Source organism: Canis aureus, chromosome 2 (genome assembly GCF_053574225.1).
Source record: "Canis aureus isolate CA01 chromosome 2, VMU_Caureus_v.1.0, whole genome shotgun sequence".
Lineage (NCBI taxonomy): Eukaryota > Metazoa > Chordata > Mammalia > Carnivora > Canidae > Canis > Canis aureus.
The window spans coordinates 73802666-73824672 of NC_135612.1; the positions used below are offsets into that span (position 1 = coordinate 73802666).

General features: G+C 38.5%; 1 protein-coding gene across 9 annotated transcripts in view; it reads left to right on the forward strand.

Moving 5' to 3' along the window:
• Nucleotides 1–22007, forward strand: part of SMIM14 (small integral membrane protein 14) — a 93850-nt gene that overhangs the window by 45066 nt on the left and 26777 nt on the right. For all 9 annotated transcript variants that reach the window (XR_013368794.1, XM_077879121.1, XM_077879091.1 and 6 more), the window contains one exon: nucleotides 18437–18485. Coding sequence is in view for 8 of the 9 variants with exons in the window: in XM_077879121.1 (XP_077735247.1) it covers nucleotides 18437–18485 (49 nt within the window). In the remaining variant the exon portion in view is untranslated. The remainder of the gene's footprint in view (nucleotides 1–18436; nucleotides 18486–22007) is intronic.

Sequence of the window (22007 nt, forward strand, 5' to 3'; positions counted from 1 at the left end):
AGAGATCCGGGTTTGAGTCCCACATCGGGCTCCCTGCATGGAGCCTGCTTCTCCCTCTGCCTGTGTCTCTACCTCTCACTCTCTGTGTCTGTCATGAATAAATAAATAAAATCTTTAAGAAGTAAATAAATAAAACAAAAATCTTCAAAAAAAGGACGCCTGGGTGGCTCAGTGGTTGAATGTCTGCCTTCGGCTCAGGGTGTGATCCTGGGGTCTGGGATCAAGTCCCACTTTGAGCTCCTTGCAGGGAGTCTGCTTCTCCCTCTCCTTAGGTCTCTGCCCCCCTCTCTCTGTATCTCTCCTGAATCAATAAATAAAATCTTTTAAAAAAGTCTATAAATAAATAAATGCCAAATAATCTTATGAAGGCAGGCAAGAATAAAGAAGAGAAGGCATAATTCATAAAAAACGTAAGTAAATTGTTATGTATGAGTGGGTTATAATCCCCTGTTAAAAGAGACAGATTGGAGTTTTGAAATGCTATTTACAGGGCAGACAGACCCTGAAAACAAAATATCATAGATAAGGGATAAAGGAGTGGGAAGGAGCTATCTCAAAAGAATGGGATACCTCTAATCTCAAACAAAATATAATTCAAAGCCAAAACAAATGGAACACAGGAATAATATTGACAAAAGATAGCATTCATCAAAAAGATATGGACCTCTATGTTCTGAACAACAGAGAGCACAAAGACTATTAGAAACACAAGAAGAAACATACTTTAGAAATATTTGAGAAATGATAGTGAAAGCCATAGAAATGCTTTTGCAGGTTGAGTATGAGAGTGTATATGGGAGGAATATGTGTAGGTCAGTATGTTTGTAAATAAATAGAAATGATTTCCAAGGGATATACCTTGGCTCCTAATAATGCTTACATTGAGGAGAATTTGAAGCTAGTCTAGGTACTAGTTTTAAGCCCAAAGGAAGTCTCTGATGTAAGTTTTCCTTTTACAAATGAGGACACTGAGGCACAGAGAGGTTGTCACTTTCCCCAGATGTTAGAGCTGACTAGAGAGTGGCAGAGGCATATTCAATCCTGGCAGTTTAACTCTAGGCCCTGGGCTGTTTCTTTAATTCCATGTTTAGTTATGCTACTTGTTGGTCTACTTCAAGCACCTTTAAGAACACTGTATTTGTGATCAGTGGGGCTCTAGGGGAAGATAGGAGAAAGCAGTAAGTCAGAGACTCTTGACTGCATTTTGACATTTTAAAACTATGTGAATGCATTACATAGTCAAATAATTAACCCTAAAAATAAAACTTTTTAAAAAATTTGTGGGAGAGAAAGCATGCATGCACACACGTGTGTGCAAGCAGGAGGAGGGGCAGAGGGAAGAGGGAGAGAGGACTTTGAAGCAGATTCCCCGCTGAGCATGGAACCTGATGTGGGCTTGAGGCCACGACCTGGAGATCATGACTTGAGTCAGAAATAGAGTCAGCTGCTTAACTGACTGAGCCACTCAGGCACCCCTAAAAACAAAATTTTATAAGCTACTTCAAAGGCATTATAAGCAGTAAAATAATGTACACTAATCACAGATTTTTTTCACTGAAGAATAAAATTTTTGAACGTACTACTGTTATATGATTTGAAAAGAAAATACATTCTATGATGTTTACCTTTCCAGTAATTCTAATAAGACTTTTTTCTGTTTTTACATACTTTGATTACTAAATTGATAGACTTTTTCTCATCAGCATGTGAAAAAAATATATAAAAATAGAAAACCTTGTATATTTCCTAAGGAAAGATGGATGCAAACAGCAATTCAAATTCTTTACTATTGCCTCACCAGTGCTTATGTAAGTTCTGATTCTTTAACTTCTAAGCTCTACTGGTACAAAGAATATAAATCTGATTTTCATTTATTTTATTTTCTGTATGCAATATGGACTTTATTTATGTTTTTTAACATTTTATTTATTTATTCATAGAGAGAGAGAGAGGCAGAGACACAGGCAGAGGGAGAAGCAGACTCCATGCAAGGAGCCCGATGTGGGCCTTGATCTCTGGTCTCCGGGATCACGCCTCGGGCTGGAGGCGGCGCTAAACCCACTGAGCCACCAGGGCTGCCCACAATATGGACTTTATTTATTTAAAAAATTTTATTTATTTATTTATTCATGAGAGACACACATAGAGAGAGAGAGAGGCAGAGACACAGAGGGAGAAGCAGGGGAGCCTGATGTGGGACTCGATCCTGGGACTCCAGGATCACATCCTGGGCAGGCGCTAAACCACTGAGCCACCCAGGGATCCCCGCAATATGGACTTTAAAGCAGATGACTGTATCTCTAATTGTTTTATAGGGGTGTTTTTAAATGATACATTATAAACAATTTAAGTCTGATAAGATTGCAGTACAAAGAATGCCCATTTTGGGGTGCTAATGACAAAGCTTTGCTTACTTGGCATCTCCTTCCAATGATTTAATTACTTCATTGAGTTATACACTTGTTCATAACAAGGTTGTATTTTACTAGGTGCATGTATGTATCAATTTGTCTCAGGAATGTTCAGAGACATTAATAAATAGAGGCAATATCTGACATTAAAGTCTATTTCTAATTAGTGCTTTTTCACTAAATACTGGCTGATCAGACTCAAAGAAGTAGATAAGAATATATAGTGAGTTCCTTTCAATCAAAATCAGATATCTTTATCAAGTAAGTTATTCTGTTTCATTACTTGATTTAATATGGGAGTATGCCCAATGATAAATATGGATTTTTCTTGACATAGTAGTAGAATATTCTACATGTGTAGAAAGGTGCCAACACAAAATTTTAATATAATTATAAAATTTTTTTTTAAGACTCTACTTATTTATTTATTGAGAGAGAGAGAGAGAGCACAAGCAGGGGGAGGAGCAGAGGGAGAGGGGCAATTCAGCTCTGGGCTGAGCACGGAGCCCTATGCAGGACTTGATGTTATGACCCTGAGATGATGACCTGAGTAGAAATCAAGATTTGGATACTTAACTAACTGAGCCATCCAGGTATCTGATTTAAAAATTTAAATCGATTCTTTAAATTTGTCTGGTATTTTTTGTGTGTGCCCTTTGTGAGGCTAGTATTCTTAAAAAATTTTTTTAAAAAGGCATTTCCTTATAATTACTGTATTTAGTTGTTTGGGGTTTGGGTTTTTTTGTTTCTGTTTTTTTTTTTTAATGATTAATATTTCCTTACAATAATAAAAATGGCCTGCAGAGGGACTTTATCCATTCCCATTGAAGCCATTTGCAGAATTATTGTGGGTTTACCCTTATTTGCTCTCTTGCCACCTCCTCCTTCTCCTGTTCTCCTTGAATGGCTGTCTCTTGGCATAAAGTTTCTTCTATTAATGATAGTTCCAGAAAGAGAGAACAGGTAGATTTAGTAATGTGAACTTGGATTATGCTCTGTGTCTTTCCTGTTCTCTGTTATAACCTGAGATTTAGAATAGGTAATCCCCCCCCTTTTTTTTTGGTTTGTTGAGCTCTATATTTCAACTCTAAACAGTATAACTGAAGCATGAACATTTTTAATTTACTTAAATTTATTTTCTTATTAAAGTAGTTTAAACACGTGATCTGGGAGATCCTTGGTCAAATTCCTATTTATAGGCCCAGAGGCCTTGTAAATTGTGGCTAATGTTCATGGTACTTAAATCATTCACATTAAGATTCATTGGACTTTTTCCCAGAAGAAAAATATGTGTGCCTGAACATTTTTTTGAGAAACTTCTCTAGCAAATAGAGCTATTGCTAGTTATCTTATTTAATTATAAAACATTCAGTTATTGAAATAATATATAAATATGTTCTTTAAAAAAAAATCAGTATGGGATGCCTGGGTGGCTCAGTGGTTGAACGTCTGCCTTTAACTCAGGTCATGATCCCAATCTTAGGGATCGAGTCCTGCATCAGGTTCCCTGCAAACAGTCTGCTTCTCCCTGTCTATGTCTCTGCCTTTCTCTTTGTGTTTCTCATGAATTAATAAATAAAATCCTTAAAAAAAATTCAGTACATTAAAAATAAGACTAAACTCCTCACTCACTTCTCTGTATTTGGCTTATTCCCTGCTTCCCTAAATGAATTTGGTGTGCATCTTTTCAGATCTTTCTAACAAATATATATTTAGATACTATGGTGTGTGTGTGGGGGGGGATTGTGTGTGTGTGTATATATATATATATTTAATAATAATAATATATTTAGCATTTTACATGTTGCTCCAAAGCCTTTTTAATCATCTGATTAACTTTTGGGTTTTATTTTAGTCAATAAAGGAAATTTTTGTCAATTTTTTTCTTTAAAACCTTAATACTTTTTATGAGTATCATTCAGGCACTAGAAGACTAGTTAGTCCTTCTTTGGTTAGAGGTATAATTCACTTTACCAATTAAGAAGTGAAGTTATAAAAAAAAAAAAAAAAAAAGAAGTGAAGTTATGTTTTACTTAAAAGATAAAACAGTGGGGGCGCTTGGGTGGCTCAGTTGGTTAAGGGTCTGCCTTCCACTCAGATCATGATCCCAGAGTCTCCGGATCAAGACTCACATCTTCACTTCAGGCTCCCTGCTCAGTGGGGAGTCTACTCCTCCCTCTGCCCCTCACCTCACTTGTGCTCTCTCTCTCTCTCAAATAAAGAAAATCTTGAAGAAAAAAAAAAAAAGATAAAACAGTGATTGCACATCAGTATATTTAATTCAATAATTCAGGCAATATACAGTAAGTTTTAAAAGAGAAAGTAAAAATCTTATATTTTTCAACCTCTCATGCTTCTTTACTGAATATGAACTATTAACTGTTTTTTTAAAATCTCATTCCAGTCACATGGCTACATAGCAAATTATTTCAACACTTAGTGGCATAAAACAACCTTTTATTAAATTGACAAACTGTGTATCTGGAATTCATACATCGCATAGTATAGATGACTTGTGTGCTGTGCCACGTGTGGGTTTTTAGCTGTACGTCTCAGGGCTGGGAGCAGGAAGCGTCTGGAGGCTGACTTATTCACTGTCTGGCAGTTGACAAACTGTGTATCTGGAGTTCATACAGTGCATAGTAGAGATGACTTGTGTGCTGTGCCATGTGTGGGTTTTTAGCTGTACATCTCAGGGCTGGGAGCAGGAAGCGTCTGGAGGCTGACTTATTCACTGTCTGGCAGTTGACAAACTGTGTATCTGGAGTTCATACAGTGCATAGTAGAGATGACTTGTGTGCTGTGCCATGTGTGGGTTTTTAGCTGTACGTCTCAGGGCTGGGAGCAGGAAGCATCTGGAGGCTGACTTACTCACTGTCTGGCAGTTGATACTGGTAGATGACTGAAACCCTATCTAGTACTCTCAACCAGAACACCTACATATGGCCTTTTCATGTGGCTGCTTTGCTTCCTCGCAGCACTGGTGGCTTGGTTCCAAGATTGAGTATCCATATTATACTATGGTTGGAGGAAGGTGAGAACCAGGCAACAGGTGGATACTTTTTTCTTTAAATTTCCTTAGGTAATCTCTACACCTAACATGGGGCTCAAACTCACCCAGATCCAGAGTCACATGGTCTCCTGCCCTAGCAGCTGGGTGCTGTCTATGACCTAGCCTATGGCACTTCTGTTATACTTAATATATATATATATATATATATATATATATATATATATATATATATATAATATATGTATTATATATAATTTTATATATTTTAATTTTATTAAAATTTTAATTTTATATATATTTTATATATTATATATATATATATTTTTTAAAGATTTTATTTATTTGACAGAGCCTGCAGGAGCAGGCACAGCAGCAAGCAGAGGGAGAGGAAAAATCAGGTTCCTTGCTGAGCAGAGAGCCCATTGTGAGGCTCCATCCTCTGACCCTGGGATCATGACCTGAGCCGAAGGTAGATGCCTAATCAACTGAGCCATCCAGACATCCCTTTTTTTAAATTGTAATTTTAAGTAGGCTCCATGCCTAACATTGGGCTCAAATTCATGACCCTAATATTAAGAGTCATATGCTCTACTGACTGAGCCAGCCAGGTGCTCTCTTTATAAAACTTTTTTGTTATACTTTTTTGAAAGTTCTTATTTATTTGAGAGAGAGAGAGCCCGAGTGGAGAGGATGGGCAGAGGAAGAGGGAGAGGGACAAGAAGATTCCCTGCTGAGCAGGGAGCCTAACCTGGAGCTCTAACCCAGGACCCTGAGATCATGACCTAAGCAGAAGTCAGATGCTTAACTGACTGAGTCATTCAGGTGCCCCTGTACATTTTTTTTTTTTTTTTTTTAAGATTCATTTGAGGGAGAGCCCGCACTCAAGCACAGCAGGGAAGGGCAGAGGGAGAAGGGAGAGAGCGAACCTCCACCAGACCCCGTGCTGAGTGCAGAGCCTGATGTGGGGCTCAATTCCACAACCCCAAGATCATGACCTGAACTAAAATCAAGAGTTGGTCATTCAGCCAACTGAGCTACCCAGTTGCCCCTGTTATACTTTTGATTGTAACAATCAACAAGTCTGCTCAGGTTCAAGAAGAGAGAAAATAAACTACACTTCGTTGTTTTCAACTAAAGTATAATTGACAAATAATACTAATCAGGTGTGTAACAAAATGATACACATTACTAAATGATCACCATAGTAAGTCTGGTTAACATCTGTCATCATATGTAGTTACAAAGAAATTTTTTGCCTTATGATGCGGACTTTTAAGATCTACCTTTTTAGCAACTTCCAAAAAAGCAGTGTTTGACTATATTATAATTGACTATAGTCACCATGCTATATCCCCTTGACTTATTTTATAACTAGAAATTTGTACCTTTTAACCCCCTACACCCATTTTGCCCACTCTCTACCACCAATCTGTTTGTTCTCTTTATATATTAGCTTGGTTTATTGTTTCAGTTCCACATAGAAGGCAGATTATACAGTATTTGTCTTTCTCTGACTTATTTCACTTAGCTTATGTCCTCAGAGTCCATCTGGATTGTCACAGATGGCAAGATTCCATTCTTTTTATGGCTGAATAGTATTCTTCTGTGTGTGTATGTGTGCGTGTGTGTACACACATCATTTTTATCCATCAATGGACACTTAAAAGTTGTTTTCATATTTTGGCTATTGAAAATAATGTTGCAGTGCACATAGATGTGCATATATATTTTTGAATTAGTGTTTTCATTTTCTCCAGTTAAATACCCAGAAGTGGAATTGCTGGATCATGTGGCAGTAATTCTATTCTTAATTTTTTGAGAAACCTTATGCCATTTTCCATAGTGGCTGCACCAGTTTACATTCCCATCAGTAGTGCACAGGGTTTCCTTTTCTCTCTATCCCCACCAATGCTTGTTATTTCTTGTCTTTTTGGTAATAGTCATTCTAACAGGTAAGAGGTGATATCTCACTGTGGTTTTGACTTGCATTTTCCTGATGATTAGTGATGCTGAACAACTTTTCGTGAACCTGCTACCCATTTTTTTTTTTTTTAAGGAAACCAGGCTTTTTTTTTTTTTAAGATTTTATTTATTTATTCATGAGACACACACACACACACACACACACACACACAGAGGCAGAGACACAGGCAGAGGGAGAAGCAGGCTCCATGCAGGGAGCCCGACATGGGACCCCATCCTGGGGTCTCCAGGATCACACCCCAGGCTGCAGGCGGCGCTAAACTGCTGCACCACCAGGGCTGCCCACCTGCTACCCATTTGTATGTCTTCTTTGGATAAATGTCTATTTAGAATTTTTAAATCAGATTGATCTTTTGTTGTTGAGTTGTAGGAGTTTTTTAAAAATATTTTGGGTATTAATCCTTTACCAGATAGGTGATTTATAAATATTTTCTTCCTTTCAGTAGGTTATCTTTTCTTTTCTTTTTTTCTTTCCCTCCCTGACTCCCTCCCTCCTTCCCTTCCTTCCTTCCTTCCTTAGATTTTATTTGTTTGAGAAAGAGAGAACACATGTATGTGAGCTGGTGGGGGAAGGTTGGCAGGAGGAGAAGCAGAGGGAGAAGTTGACTCCCCACTGAGTAGGGACCCCAGTGCGGGGCTTGATCCCAAGGCCCACGAGATCATGACCTGAGCTGAAGGCAGCTGCTTAACCCACTTAGCCACCCAGCACCCCAGTAGGTTATCTTTTCATTTTATTGGTGGTTTCCTCTGTTGCGCAAAAGATTTTTAGTTTGATGTAGTCCCACTTATGTTTGCTTTTGGAGTCAGATCAAAAATTTATCACTAATACCAATATCAGGGAGCTTACTGCTTATGTTTTCTTCTAGGAGTTTATGGCTTCAGGTCTTACATTCAAATCTAACCCATTTTGCATTAATTTTGATTAATTTTAATTAATGTTAATCCATTTCTTAGTTAAGACCATTCACCTCTTAATAGGGAGTAGAAAGATCTGGAAGAGCCTGTGTGACTGGAAGTAGTGCTGTGGCTGCTTTTGGAGAATACAGTCTGCTACATACATCTTTCTAGAAATTTGTTTTATATAGGAGGGATCCATAGTACACAAACATTTCTGCAACTTTTTTTTTTTCACCTCATAGATCTTTTCATGTTAGCAAATGTCTTAGTTTTTAGTTTTCTAAAACAGTACCATAGACTGGGTGGCTTATAAACAACAGCAATTTATTCCTCATAGTTCTGGAGACTGGAAGTTCCAAGATCAGGTATCAGCATGGTTGGGTTCTGGTGAGGGCCCTCTTCCAGGTTGCAGACAGCTGTTTTCTCATTGGGTCCTCACATGGTAGAGAGAAGGCAAGAGCATTCTGCGGTCTCTTTTAAAAGAGCATGAGTCCTATTCATGAGGGCTCCATCCTCATAACCTATCACCTCTGAAAGGCCCCACATCTGAATACTAGCACATTAGGGATTAAGATTTCTACATTTTTCAATAGTGTAATGGTATTGGAATCTTCTTTTCTTTTAGTAACACGTAAATATCTAAGTTGTGAGTACTTGAAATAATGTAGGAAATAGAGCAAAAAGTCAAAGTCTCCCTCTTGCCTACTCCTTACCACTCTGACCCCATGATCACTATTGCTTGCTTGGCCAGAGATTGGATTTAGTTTGTGGACTTTCCAATCATGTATCTATGTATTTATGTATCTCTACATATACATATATATGTATATATATCTTTATATTTGTATAAAATCAAAATCACTTGTACCATAAGGGTATAACATATGGATTATACTGTTCTCCTGTCAATGGCCTTAAATTGTATGGTGATTTTTGGTTCGATAATTTCCAAATTAGAAGATATTTTATAGGATTGGAAAAAGTGCATGTTTTTCATTTGGGCAAAGTAGCCCAAACTATTAGTGTTAGAGGTTTAAAAAATATTTTCAGGGACACCTGAGTGGCTCAGCGGTTGAGCGTCTGCCTTTAACTCAGGGCATGATCCCGGAGTCCTGGGATTCAGTCCTGCCTTGGGCTCCCTGCATGGAGCCTGCTTCTCCCTCTGCCTGTGTCTCTGCCTCTCTCTCTGTGTCTCTCATGAATAAATCAATAAAAATATTTAAAAATAAATATTTTCAAAATATTCAGACTTGCCTTTAACTCAGTTATTTGAAGTCTTGAGGCTTAAACATGCATGGATTATTGTGGGTTGCTGCAGATTATTTTTGTTAATGTTATAGAAAAATATGTAGAAATGCTACTTAGTCGTTAAGAACTAAGTTAGATAAAAAATACTAGGTTCTAGCTGGTCTCCCAGTTGAAACATTGGACTTCTGTATGGTGTGATTATGTAGGAATATTTGAATGTTCTTTATTTGTATTTTGTCATTTCTTTAAAACATCCCTCCTGTAATTTGGCAGCATATATGAAAACCTAAAATGTGTATACCTTTTTTCTAGCAATTCCTCTCCTTATCCTAAAGAGATTAAATACGTAAGAATGTATTTGTAGGAATATTCACTGCAGCATTGTTTTCGTGTACAAATTTGGAGATGATGTAATTAAATGGAATGCTCTGCAGCATTAAAAGTTATATAAAGCTGGTTTTTGACCTTAAAAGATTTGTTACTAGGTGTGTGTGGGTTAGGTATCTAACTTGATTTCAGGTCGTGATCTCCGGGTCATGCCCCACACTCAGGAAGGAGTCTGATTCTCTCTCTCTCTCTCTCCCAGGCTGCAGGCGGCGCTAAACCACTGCGCCACCAGGGCTGCCCTCTTATGATTATCTTAATAATGTTTCTTTTCTTCAGTTTTCTTTTTTATAAGAATACAGTATATGATACATATAGCATACAAAATACATGTTAATCAGCTGTTATCAGTTAAGTCAGCAGCAGCCTATTACTAGTTAAGTTTTGGGGGAGTCAGAACTTATACACGGATTTTTGACTATGCCAGGGGTCAACGTTCCTAACCACTGTGTCATTCAGGTGTCATCTGTATTACAGATGTGTGTGTCTGGAATACATTAACCAGAATGTTAATAAAGAGTTATCATCATATGGTAGGATTTTGTCCATTTTGGTCACTGCTCTATCCCTAAGAACTACTGGAACATGACTGAGCCACATTAGAATGTAGGAAATGTTCTGTTTTGTTCTTTTTTTTTTCCCCCTTTAAATAGTGCTTTGTGTCATTATTGTCTCTCTACTAGTAGTAGGCTCTCTACTATGTCTACGGATCCATAATATATACTTGCTATTTTGTGACTGTATTTCCCAAACCTCACATTGGAACTCATGACCTGAGACAGATGATCAGTTAGAGTACCTAAACATGGGCATACCTATTTCTCGTCTTCACTTTTCAATATCTTGCTCTCAAGCTTGCAAGGAATTTAGTTGTTGCAAATGAAATTCATTTATATAATTCCTCTGAGGAGTTTGAGGAAAAAATAGTCTCTTAAAATCTTTGGCAAGGGATCCCTGGGTGGCGCAGCGGTTTAGCGCCTGCCTTTGGCCCAGGGCACGATCCTGGAGACCCGCGATCGAATCCCACGTCGGGCTCCCGGTGCATGGAGCCTGCTTCTCCCTCTGCCTATGTCTCTGCCTCTCTCTCTCTCTCTCTCTCTCTCTCTCTCTCTCTCTCTCTCTGTGACTATCATAAATAAATAAAAATTAAAAAAAAAATCTTTGGCAAAATGCACATAAAAATCATTCCTTAATATTTCTCAAAGAAATGAATACTTTGCTGTATTTATGTTTTGAGGAGAGCCACAGGAATCTCCTGCTCAGAGATTTTCAAGCCAGCCTTACACTCTGAGCTGTGTGAGGTCTGGTTAGAGAGGACATTGACTGAACTATTTAGTTACTGCTTTGAAAGTATTTTTTTGTTGTTGGTTTTAGAATTTCATTTCTTTAAAAATTGTAGTGATAAAGTTGAGCATGCTTATTTCACAAACAGGCAGCTCTGTTTAATTTTATTTTATTATTTTTTTAAAAAAAGATTTTATTTATTTATTCATGAGAGACACACAGAGAGAAAGGCAGAGATACAGGCAGAGAGGAAGAAGCAGGCTCCATGCAGGGAGCCCCATGCAGGACTTGATCCTGGGATTCCAGGATCATGCCCTGGGCCGAAGGCAGGCGCCAAACCACTGAGCCACCCAGGGATTCCCTCTGTTTAATTTTAAAAGGACTTTCTCCCCCTTTCCTGAATATTGCTGTGATGCTATAATCTAAAAACATTATCCCGTGGGCCACGAACTGGGTTTTTTATACACATGTTTAATTTTATATATGTTTAATTATATCATTTAATTCTTAGAATACTTTAAGGTTCATAATGTTAGGTAGGTAGTGATGGGATGAGGGATAAAGCAGATGCTGCCATGCTCTTGCAGCCACTTCTGAGGGTTAACAGCCACACCTTTGAAAGAGCTACCTCCACGGGCTAACAGAACAAGAAAAGCCTACCCACAAAGCTGGCTCAGAAGCCATAGGAGACTTTGAAGAGCTGAACAGGCACACAAAAGGTACAGCTTGCTTTAGGGTCATAATAGAGGCTCGTAAGATCTCATAAATATACAGTACATAAATACAATTATAACGACGCATCATGAATGGGCAGATGCGCAGAAGCCAAAATGATATCTGACCACCAACTGTCAATCAAAAATGTCAATTAAAGCCAAATTTACATATACAAAAACAGGCTTAAAAGAATGCAGCTAGAGCCACTCTTACTCTGGCCAGGCCCCGCTTTCTCACTTGAAAATGTACTCGGTATCTACTCAATAAACTGTCCCCATTCTGGTCGCGGGTCTCTAATTCATTGGTGCATCTGGGACAGGAACCAAACAACCCATAACATCAATGACATCAATAGGTCATATTTATGTCTCTTATATTTTGAAGAAGCTTTATAGAAAGTGACAGACACAGAATTTGAACCCAAATACCTCTGACTTTAAAGATTTACTTTTAATAACTGTTCTGTTTACCAGTGCATAGATAGCTCCGTGGGAAAGGAGGGGACTTCCCATATATGTGAAGTTCTTGGGCAGACATAGAAAAATAGCAAATAAGGGGCACCTGGGTGGCTCAGGTTGAGCATCTGCCTTTTACATATATGCTTATGTATATACATATACATATTACTGTATATTTATTTATCCTGGGGCCCTGGGATCAAGTCCCACATCAGGCTCCCCACAGGGAGTCTGCTTCTCCCTCTGCCCATATCTCTGCCTCTCTCTATGTGTTTCTTTTTTTTTTTTTAATTTTTATTTATTTATGATAGTTACAGAGAGAGAGAGAGGCAGAGACACAGGCAGAGGGAGAAGCAGGCTCCATGCACCAGGAGCCCGATGTGGGATTCGATCCCGGGTCTCCAGGATCGCGCCCTGGGCCAAAGGCAGGCGCCAAACCGCTGTGCCACCCAGGGATCCCTCTCTATGTGTTTCTCATGAATAAATAAATAAAATTTAAAAAATAGCAAATAAGTTCTTGTTTAGGTAGTCTCTTAGCTCAGGCTGCTATAGCAAAATACCATAGACAGCTGGCTTAAACAGCAAACATTTATTTCTCACAGTTCTGGAGTCTGGAAAGTTTAAGAACAAGTGCAGGCAGATTTGGTGTCTCATGATAACTCTCTACTTGGTTGACCAGATGTTTGCCTTCTTGCTGTATACTCACATGGCACGGAGAGAATGAGGGCTCTAGTCTCTTCTTCAAGGGCACTAATCCCATCATGGATACTTCACTCTTAGGACCTCATTTAACCTAAAGACCTCCCAAAGGCCCCACTTCCAAATACCATCACATTGGGGATTTAGGACTTCAGCATATGAAGTTGGGGCACAGACATTCAGTCTCCCTAACAGGTACATTTTGATAACTCCAAAGAGAAACATTCTGTTCTTTGTAATTCTTGTCAGTAAATTTTTCCAAAGTAAGATTCCTCATAGAAGATCCATTTATCTCCTTTTTGTTATTAAAATCTCTTTGGTCTACATTTTTCCCATAGGCCACCTCTGACAGCCAAGGTTTTGTATCAGGCTCCTGAGATATCCTAACGAGACTGTTTGGATTCTTCAGTATTCCCTAACGTGAAATCTTTGCGCCAGATCTTTTTTATTCTTTCAGTTTCTTTTAATATCTGCCTATTTCCCTAATTTAGAAATACATTTATTCATACTGTGCTTTCTCTGTGATTTTGAAACTAACTCACTTCAAAAACTTTCCTTGACCATCCTAGTTAGGTAGAGAGATCTAAATCTACTTTTATTTCTTTTCTAGTATCCTAGGATCAGTGTTGGCATGAAAGTTTATCTGGACAGCAACAGTAGGCTCTAGATAGTTCACATATGATTCCTCCCTTCCCCTCCATCATAATACGAAAAATATTTGAAGCCTGTGACCATCCTGTAGATACTGGCATTTCTGTTTCCTTCACATATTATCCTTGTTTGTTTTTTTTTTCTTTTGTTTTCACAAATAGTTTCCTTTTGGAGTAAGCCAAAATTAGCATCAATATGTATTCTCCAAATAAGTCCAGAGAAAACTGAGATGTATTGTAAATTAGGCCTTTGTTTAAAGAGTTCCATCAAAACAGTAAAATTTTCTTGTACTGAAAATACATGGTTTTTAAATTTTTAAAAGAAAATTATTTAAAGAAATTACTTTTTTACTCATCATAGGTGTTTGAATCTGAACACTGAATATATATTCCAAAACACTGGTTTGGAAAAAATACTTAAGTGCTGGGCTAGGAATGTGATCATGCTACTTTGGCGCCTCATTATTCAAAGTTAGCAGCATTGCTTGCTGGTGAACATGAAGAATGTCACCAGGAACTCATAGAAAACCAGCCAGAAGAGCAGGATCCAATTGGTGGAATGTCCCAAAGATTCGATGCAGCTTGAACTAGGGATAAAGTGCTACCTTCAGCTAGGCTCCCAATGGATAAATTCTTCTCATTCTTGGTTGCGTGTGTGTGTTTGTGCACATGCTTGCAGGCACTCATTTTTAATTTAATTTTCTTAGAGCTGAAGGAACTCCTGCTTGTACACCATGAACCAAAGGGTTTATCCTTGCCTGCTGAAAATCATTGGACTCCCAGTCTTCTGGCTGTCTTTACCTAGGAAAAATTACTATGAGCCAGTACAGCTTCCACATTAAATTGATTTAATTTCTCGTTTTACCTTATATGTGAATGAATTAATTTTTTAGAAACTCCTATAACAGGACAAATTGTACATTACCCTTTAAAAAAAAAAATTTATCATAATCCCAAAGGGAAACCTGCTCTTTCTTCTCATGGCACTTTGTTCCCATGGTACTCTCTCTCTCTCTTTTTTTTTTTTTTTTTTAGCAATCTTTATACTCAGTATGGGACTCCAACTCTCCACCCCATGATCAAGAGTCACTTGTTCTATGAACTGAGCCAGCCAGGTACCCCAAGAGAGATTTCTTTTAGTGCAGAAGGAAAACATTGGTTATGTTGGTCTTAGAGTCTATTTAATAACTATACCTATGGTTATTTTCACCTCAATCTGAATTTGCTTCAGTTCAGTTATACATTTGGTCACTTCATAGAAGTATTTTGTAACCATAGAATTATGCTTGAGAGGATGTAATGATATATGAACAGATTATGAAACAGAATTTTGTACATTATGAAGTAGAATGGAATTGTGTTAAGAATTTAGACTCTTGGGACACCTGGGTGGCTCAGTGGTTGAGCGCCTCCCTTAGGCCCAGGGCATGGTCCTGGAGTCCTGGGATCAAGTTCCGCATTGAGCTCCCTGCATGGAGCCTACTTCTCCCTCTGCCTGTGTCTGTCTCTGTGTCTCTCATGAATAAATAGGTAAAATCTATAAATAAATAAATAAATAAATAAATAAATAAATAAATAGGTAAAATCTTTTAAAAAATTAGACTCTGGAAAAAAAATTGAGAATTTGAAGTTTATATTGGGTATCTAACCTTCTCCAAAACGCAAGTTTCATCCATTGGGAAAATAGCAATAATAGAATCTGCCTCCAGCCCTTGGTTGAAGGTTAAAGAAGATAACAAGTTAAAGTCCTTAGTACAGTACCTACCACATACAGTTTTCCAATATGTGTTATTATAATTGTAATTATGTGAAAGTGTGCATATTTTAAGACTAGAAAAGAATACATGGGGCAGTGAGTTAATCTACATTAATTTTTAAATATTTGGGCAGCCCGGGTGGCTCAGTGGTTTAGCGCCTGCCTTCAGCCCAGGGCATGATCCTGCAGACCCGGGATCGAGTCCCATATCAGGCTCCCTGCATGGAGCCTGCTTCTCCCTCTGCCTGTATCTCTGCCTCTCTCTCTCTGTGTGTCTCTCATGAATAAATAAATAAAATCTTTAAAAAAATTTTTTTTAAATATTCATAATTGAAGTACTTTCTCATTATGTAATATTTAAGATATATTTAAATAAAATATATTTTAATAATATGTTAAAATTTACAATTACTTTTAAAGTGAATTATAATTTAAATGTATAATTTATATTACATATTACAATAAAAACTATCAGTGAATAACCCTACAATGACCTCAGAGTGTTCAAGTGAAAGGAAGAGTCCCATGTCTCACACTTTGATTCAAAAACTAGAAATGATGAAGTTTAGTGAGAAAGGCAGGTCAGAAACTGAGACTGAAAGCTGGGTGTCTTGCTCCAGTCAACCAAGCTGTGAATGTGAAAGAAAAATTCTTGAAAGAAAATTAAAGTTTCTACTCCAGTGAAAACATGAATGATAAGAAAGCAAAACAGCCTTATTGCTACTAATGGAGAAAGTTTGAATGCTCTGGATAGAAGACCAAAGTCACCACCTTCCCTTAAGCCAAAGCCTAATCCAGAGCAAAATCCTAACTCTTTAATTCCATGAAGGCTAAGATAGGTGAGGAAGCTACAGAAGAGAAGCTGAAGCTAGCAGAGGATGGTTCTGGAGTTTTGTCTTTTTTTTTTTTTTTTTTAAGATTTTATTTATTCATGAGAGACAGAGGCAGAGACATAGGTAGAGGGAGAAGCAGGCTCCCTGTGGGGAGCCTGTTGGAGGGGCTTGATCACAGGACCCAGGGATCACGATCTGAGCTGAAGGCAGAAGCTCAACCACTGAGCCACCCAGGCTTCCCTGGTTCATGAGTTTTTTTGTTTTTTTTTTTTTAATTTTTATTTATTTATGATAGTCACAGAGAGAGAGAGAGAGAGAGAGAGAGAGAGAGAGGAAGAGACATAGGCAGAGGGAGAAGCAGGCTCCATGCACCGGGAGCCCGACGTGGGATTCGATCCCGGGTCTCCAGGATCGCGCCCTGGGCCAAAGGCAGGCACTAAACCGCTGCGCCACCCAGGGATCCCCCTGGTTCATGAGTTTTAAGGAAAGAGATCATCTCTATTTAAAAAAAAAAACAAAAAACCCACAAGGTAGAGCCGCTAGTGCTGATGTGGAAACTGCAGCAGGTTACCCAAAAGATCTAGCTAAGGTAGTTAATGAAGGTAACTGCTACTAAATGATAGATTTTCAGTGTAGGTGAAACAGCTTCTTTTGGGAGAGGATGCTATTTAGGTCTCTCTTAGCCAAAGGAGAAGTCAATGCCTCGCTTCAAAGGACAAGCTGTCTTATTAGAGGCTAATGCGAGTGGTGATTTTAAGTTGAAGCCAATGCTCATTTACTATTCCTTAGATTCTAGGGTTCTTAAGAAGTATGCTAAATCTACTCTACCTAAATGGAAAAACAAGCCCTGCATGACAGCACATCTGTTTACAAAATAGTTTACCGAATATTTCAAATCCATGGCTGAGACCTATTTCTCAGAAAAAAAAAAAAAAGATTCCTTTCAAAATATTACTGCTCGTGGACAGTGCACCTGGTCACACAAGAGCTGTGATGGTGATGTAGAAGATGAGTGTTGTTTTCATGCCTGCTAACACAGCATCCATTCTGCAGCTCATGAATTAAGAAATCATTTTAACATTCATGTCTTAGTACTTAAGAAATACATTTCATCAGGCTAGAGCCTAATAAATCACAGATAGTGATTCCTGTGCTGGATTCGGGCAAGGTAAATTGAGTCTGTTCTCTATCCTTAAGCTCTGTTTGTTTTTTGTTTTTAGATTCCACACATAAGTGAGATCATACAGTATTTATCTTTTGTGTGTGTGTGTGTGTGTGTGTGTGTGTGTGTGACTTTCTTCACTTAGCCTAATGTCCTCATGGTCCAGCTATGTTGTTGCATATAGCAAGATTTCATTTTTTTAATGGCTGAATAATATTCCATTGTATATATATTTGCCACATTTTCCTTATCCGTTCATACATCAGTGGACATTTAGATTGCTTCCATGTCTTGGCTGTTATAAATAATGCTGCGATGAAGTGGGGGGGTGTATATTTTCAAATTACTATTTTCCTTTTGGATAAATACCCAGAAGTGGAATTGCTGAATTATATGGTGATTCTTTCTTTTTTTAATTTTTTGAGGAACTTCCATACTGTTTTCTATAGTGGCTGCACCAATTTACATTTCCACCAACAGTGCACAAGGGTTACCTTTTCTCTACTTTCTCACCAGCATTTGTTGTTTTGGCCATATGTCTATGGCCATAGAATGTATAATTTTTAAAGAATATTTTGATTAATTCCCTTCATATTTAGAGTTAGGATATATGCCATATTTTTACATTAAGATCTGTTTTCCTGGAATGCCTGGGTGGCTCAGCAGTTGAGCATCTCCCTTCAGCTCAGTGTGTGATCCTGGAGTCCGGGGATCAAGTCCCACATCGGGCTCCCTGCATGGAGCCTGCTTCTCCCTCTGCCTGTCCATGCAAGGAGCCCAATATGGGACTTGATCCCGGGTCCCCAAGATCACGCCCTGGGCTAAAGATGACACTAAACCGCTGAGCCACCTAGGCTGCCCACAAAACATATTTCTAATATAGATTATCCATTTTCGGTTAAGTCCAATGGCTAACTTTCCTTTCTTCTTTTTCTTTGTAGTTGAGGCAGTCCCAGTCCTACTGCACAGACACAGAATGTCTTCAGGAATGTAAGTAATGATGGGACAGGAGGAACCTTGGCACTGTGGACAGAAATAGAGGACAGATGACTATGAATATTTGTTGGAAATTTTTCTTACACTTTGATGCTTAAAGAAGTGGTTTTCAGTAATGTGTTTCCTCATTAAATATTTCACTTTTTAACTTAACCTTTTTTGCCTCAGAAACAAACTGGTCATTGAAGAAAATTTTATTTATTTATTTTTTTTGAAGAAAATTTTAAAGTCATAGATAAGAAAAAACTTCCAGAATACTAAAAGATAACCATTATTGACAACTTGGTGCAAAATGTTTCAGACCTTTTTCTTGGCAAATGTATGTGTAACAGTGCAGTTTTGGCTAGTCACACTGGAAAATAATCAAGGCTGCTAGGCACAAACCCCTCACCCTTTTCTCTAACATCTCGTTGCATCTATAGCAGCTTTGGGAACTTTCGAATGAAGGAAGGAGGCCTTCTTTCCTATGGTTTGGAAGCTTTGGGCCTTTTGGCTCTGATATTGGCATTCTCAAGAGAGCATAGACAGTTGGGAGGTTTCTCAGTGTGGCTTTATGAGCAGTAGTGATGCTAAAGTGAGAATCCAAGCAGGAAGATGGACCCTGCATTGTTAATACAGCTGATAGACTTGGTGGCTTTTTTTTTTTTTTAAGATTTATTTATTTATTTGAGAGAGAGAGGGAATGTACAGGTGTGTGTCCATGCATGAATAGGGTAGGGGCAGAGGGAGAGGGAAAGGGGAGAGAATCTCAAGCAGACTCCCCACTGAGTGCAGAGCCAACTTGGGGCTTGATTTCATGACCCATGGGATCACACCTGAGCCAAAACCAAGAGTTGGACATTCAACCAACTAAGCCACCCAGGTACCTCTAGACTTGGTCGCTATTAGGTGAGGCACCTTTTTTTTCAGGACACAGATGACTTTAGGGGAACTAATAATAACATTTAAGCCAATTCTGTCTTATGCCATAATAATTTATAAGAATGGAAGTATGACATTAACAGGAGGCGGGATCCCTGGGTGGCGCAGCGGTTTGGCGCCTGCCTTTGGCCCAGGGCGCGATCCTGGAGACCCGGGATCGAATCCCACATCGGGCTCCCGGTGCATGGAGCCTGCTTCTCCTCTGCCTGTGTCTCTGCCTCTCTCTCTCTCTCTGTGTGACTATCATGAATAAATAAATAAAATCTTAAAAAAAAAAAACAAAAAAAAAACAGGAGGGTGAAATCTGACACAATTAATTTCAAATACACTAATGAAATGGGATCACTTTGTATGTGTTGTTTTTCATTACTGTATTATAAACATACCAGTATATATTTGTCTTAAAAATAGTTACTAATAAAGCATTAGGGGGATATACCAGTGTTTATTTTTTTTAAAGATTTCATTTATTTATTTTAGAGAGAGTGCATGAGTGCTTGCATACAAGTGGGAAAGGAGCAAAGGGAGAGGGAAAGAGAATCTCAAGTAGACTCCATGCTGCGTGTGGAGCCCAATACAGGGCTCAGTCTTAAAACCCTTAGATCAGGATCCCTGGGTGGCGCAGCGGTTTAGCGCCTGCCTTTGGCCCAGGTCGCGATCCTGTAGACCCGGGATCGAGTCCCACGTCGGGCTCCCGGTGCATGGAGCCTGCTTCTCCCTCTGCCTGTATGAGACTTTCTTACAGGTATGAGATGGTATCTCATTATGATTTTGTTTGCATTTCATGATGATTATTGATTTTAACCTATTGGCTATCTGTGTCTTCTTTGGGAACATGCCTATTTAAATCATCTGACAATTTTTTATTTTTTTATTTTTTTAAAGGTTTTATTTATTTATTCATGAGAGAGAGAGAGAGAGAGGCAGAGACACAGGCAGATGGAGAAGCAGGCTCCATGCAGGGAGCACGACACGGGACTCGATCCCGGGACTCCAGGATCATGCCCTGGGCTGAAGGCGGCGCTAAACTGCTGAGCCACCCGGGCTGCCCCATCTGACAATTTTTTAATCAGATTGTTTTTTGCTGTTGAGTTGTATGGGTTCTTTATATGTTTTGGATACTAACACCTTGTCAGATATATGATTTGCAGTTTTTTAAAAAGATTTTATATATTTATTTGATAAAACACACAAGTAGGTGGAGCAGAGGAAGAGAGGGAGAAGCAGGCTCCCTGCTGAACAGGGAGCCCGATGCGAGGCTTGATCCCAGGACTCTGGGATCATGACCTGAACCAAAGGCAGATGCTTAACTGACTGAGCCACCCGCACACCTCTTTTCTTTTCTTTCTTTTTTTTTTTTTTAAGATTTTTTAAATTTTTCATTAAATTTTTAAATTTTATTTAAATTCAATTTGCCAATATATAGTATAACGTGCTCATCTCATCACATGCCCATCTTAATGCCTGTCACCCAGTTACCCTATCCCTCCATCCACCTCCCCTTCTGTAACCTTTTGTTTCTTTCCCAGAGTTAGGAGTCTCTCATGGTTTGTCTTATTTATTTATTTTAGAGGCCACATGCATGGTGGGAAGGGACAGAGGGAAAAGGGGAGGGTGTCTTAAGCACTCTGTACTGAAGAGAGAGCCTGATGCAGGACTTGATCTCATGACACTGAGATTATGATCTGAGCTGAAACCAAGAATTGCATGCTTAACTCACTGTGCCATCCAAGCACACACACACCCCTTTTTTAAAGAGCAAGTATTTTCTTGTATTCAGTAGGTTGCCTTTTTATTTTGTTGTTTTCTTTGCTGAGAAGTTTTTTTGTTTGATGCAGTCCCACTTATTTATTTTTGCTTCTGTAGGTTTCACTTTTGGTGTGACATTCAGGTCATTGACAAGACCTTTGTCAAGGAGATAACTTGCCTGTATTTTCTTCTAGGAGTTTTGTGGTTTCAGGTCTTACATTCAGATCTTTTATTCATTAAGAGATCATTTTTGCGTATTATATAAGATAGTGGTCCAGTTTTCTACTACCATTTAGTAAAGAGATTGTCCTTTCCCCATTGTATATTTTTGGCTCCTTGGTCATAAATTAATAGAGCATAAATGCATAAATTCATTTCTGGGCTCTATTCTGTTCCATTGAGGTAATTTTTTTTTTTTGAAAGGGAGAGATCATAAGCCAGCGGGGAGAGGGAGAAGGAGGCTCCCCGATGAACAGGGATCCTGATGTGGGGCTCTATCCCAGGACTCTGGGATCATGACCTGAACCACAAAGGTAGATGCTTAACTAACTGAGCCACCAGGCACCCCAACTATGTATCTGTTTTTAAGCCAGTAACATACTGTTTTAATTACCATAGCTTTGTAATAGAGTGTGATGCCTTCAGCCTTTTTTTTTTTCCTTTCTCAAGATTGTTTTGGCTCTTTGGGGTCTTTTGTGGTTATATACAGATTTTAGGATTGTTAGATTTCTATGAAAAATGCCATTGGACTTTTTGGTAGAGATGGCATTGAATCTGTATATTGCTTTGAGTAATATGGACTTTTTTTTTTTCTTAGATTTTTTACTTATTTATTCATGAGAGAGA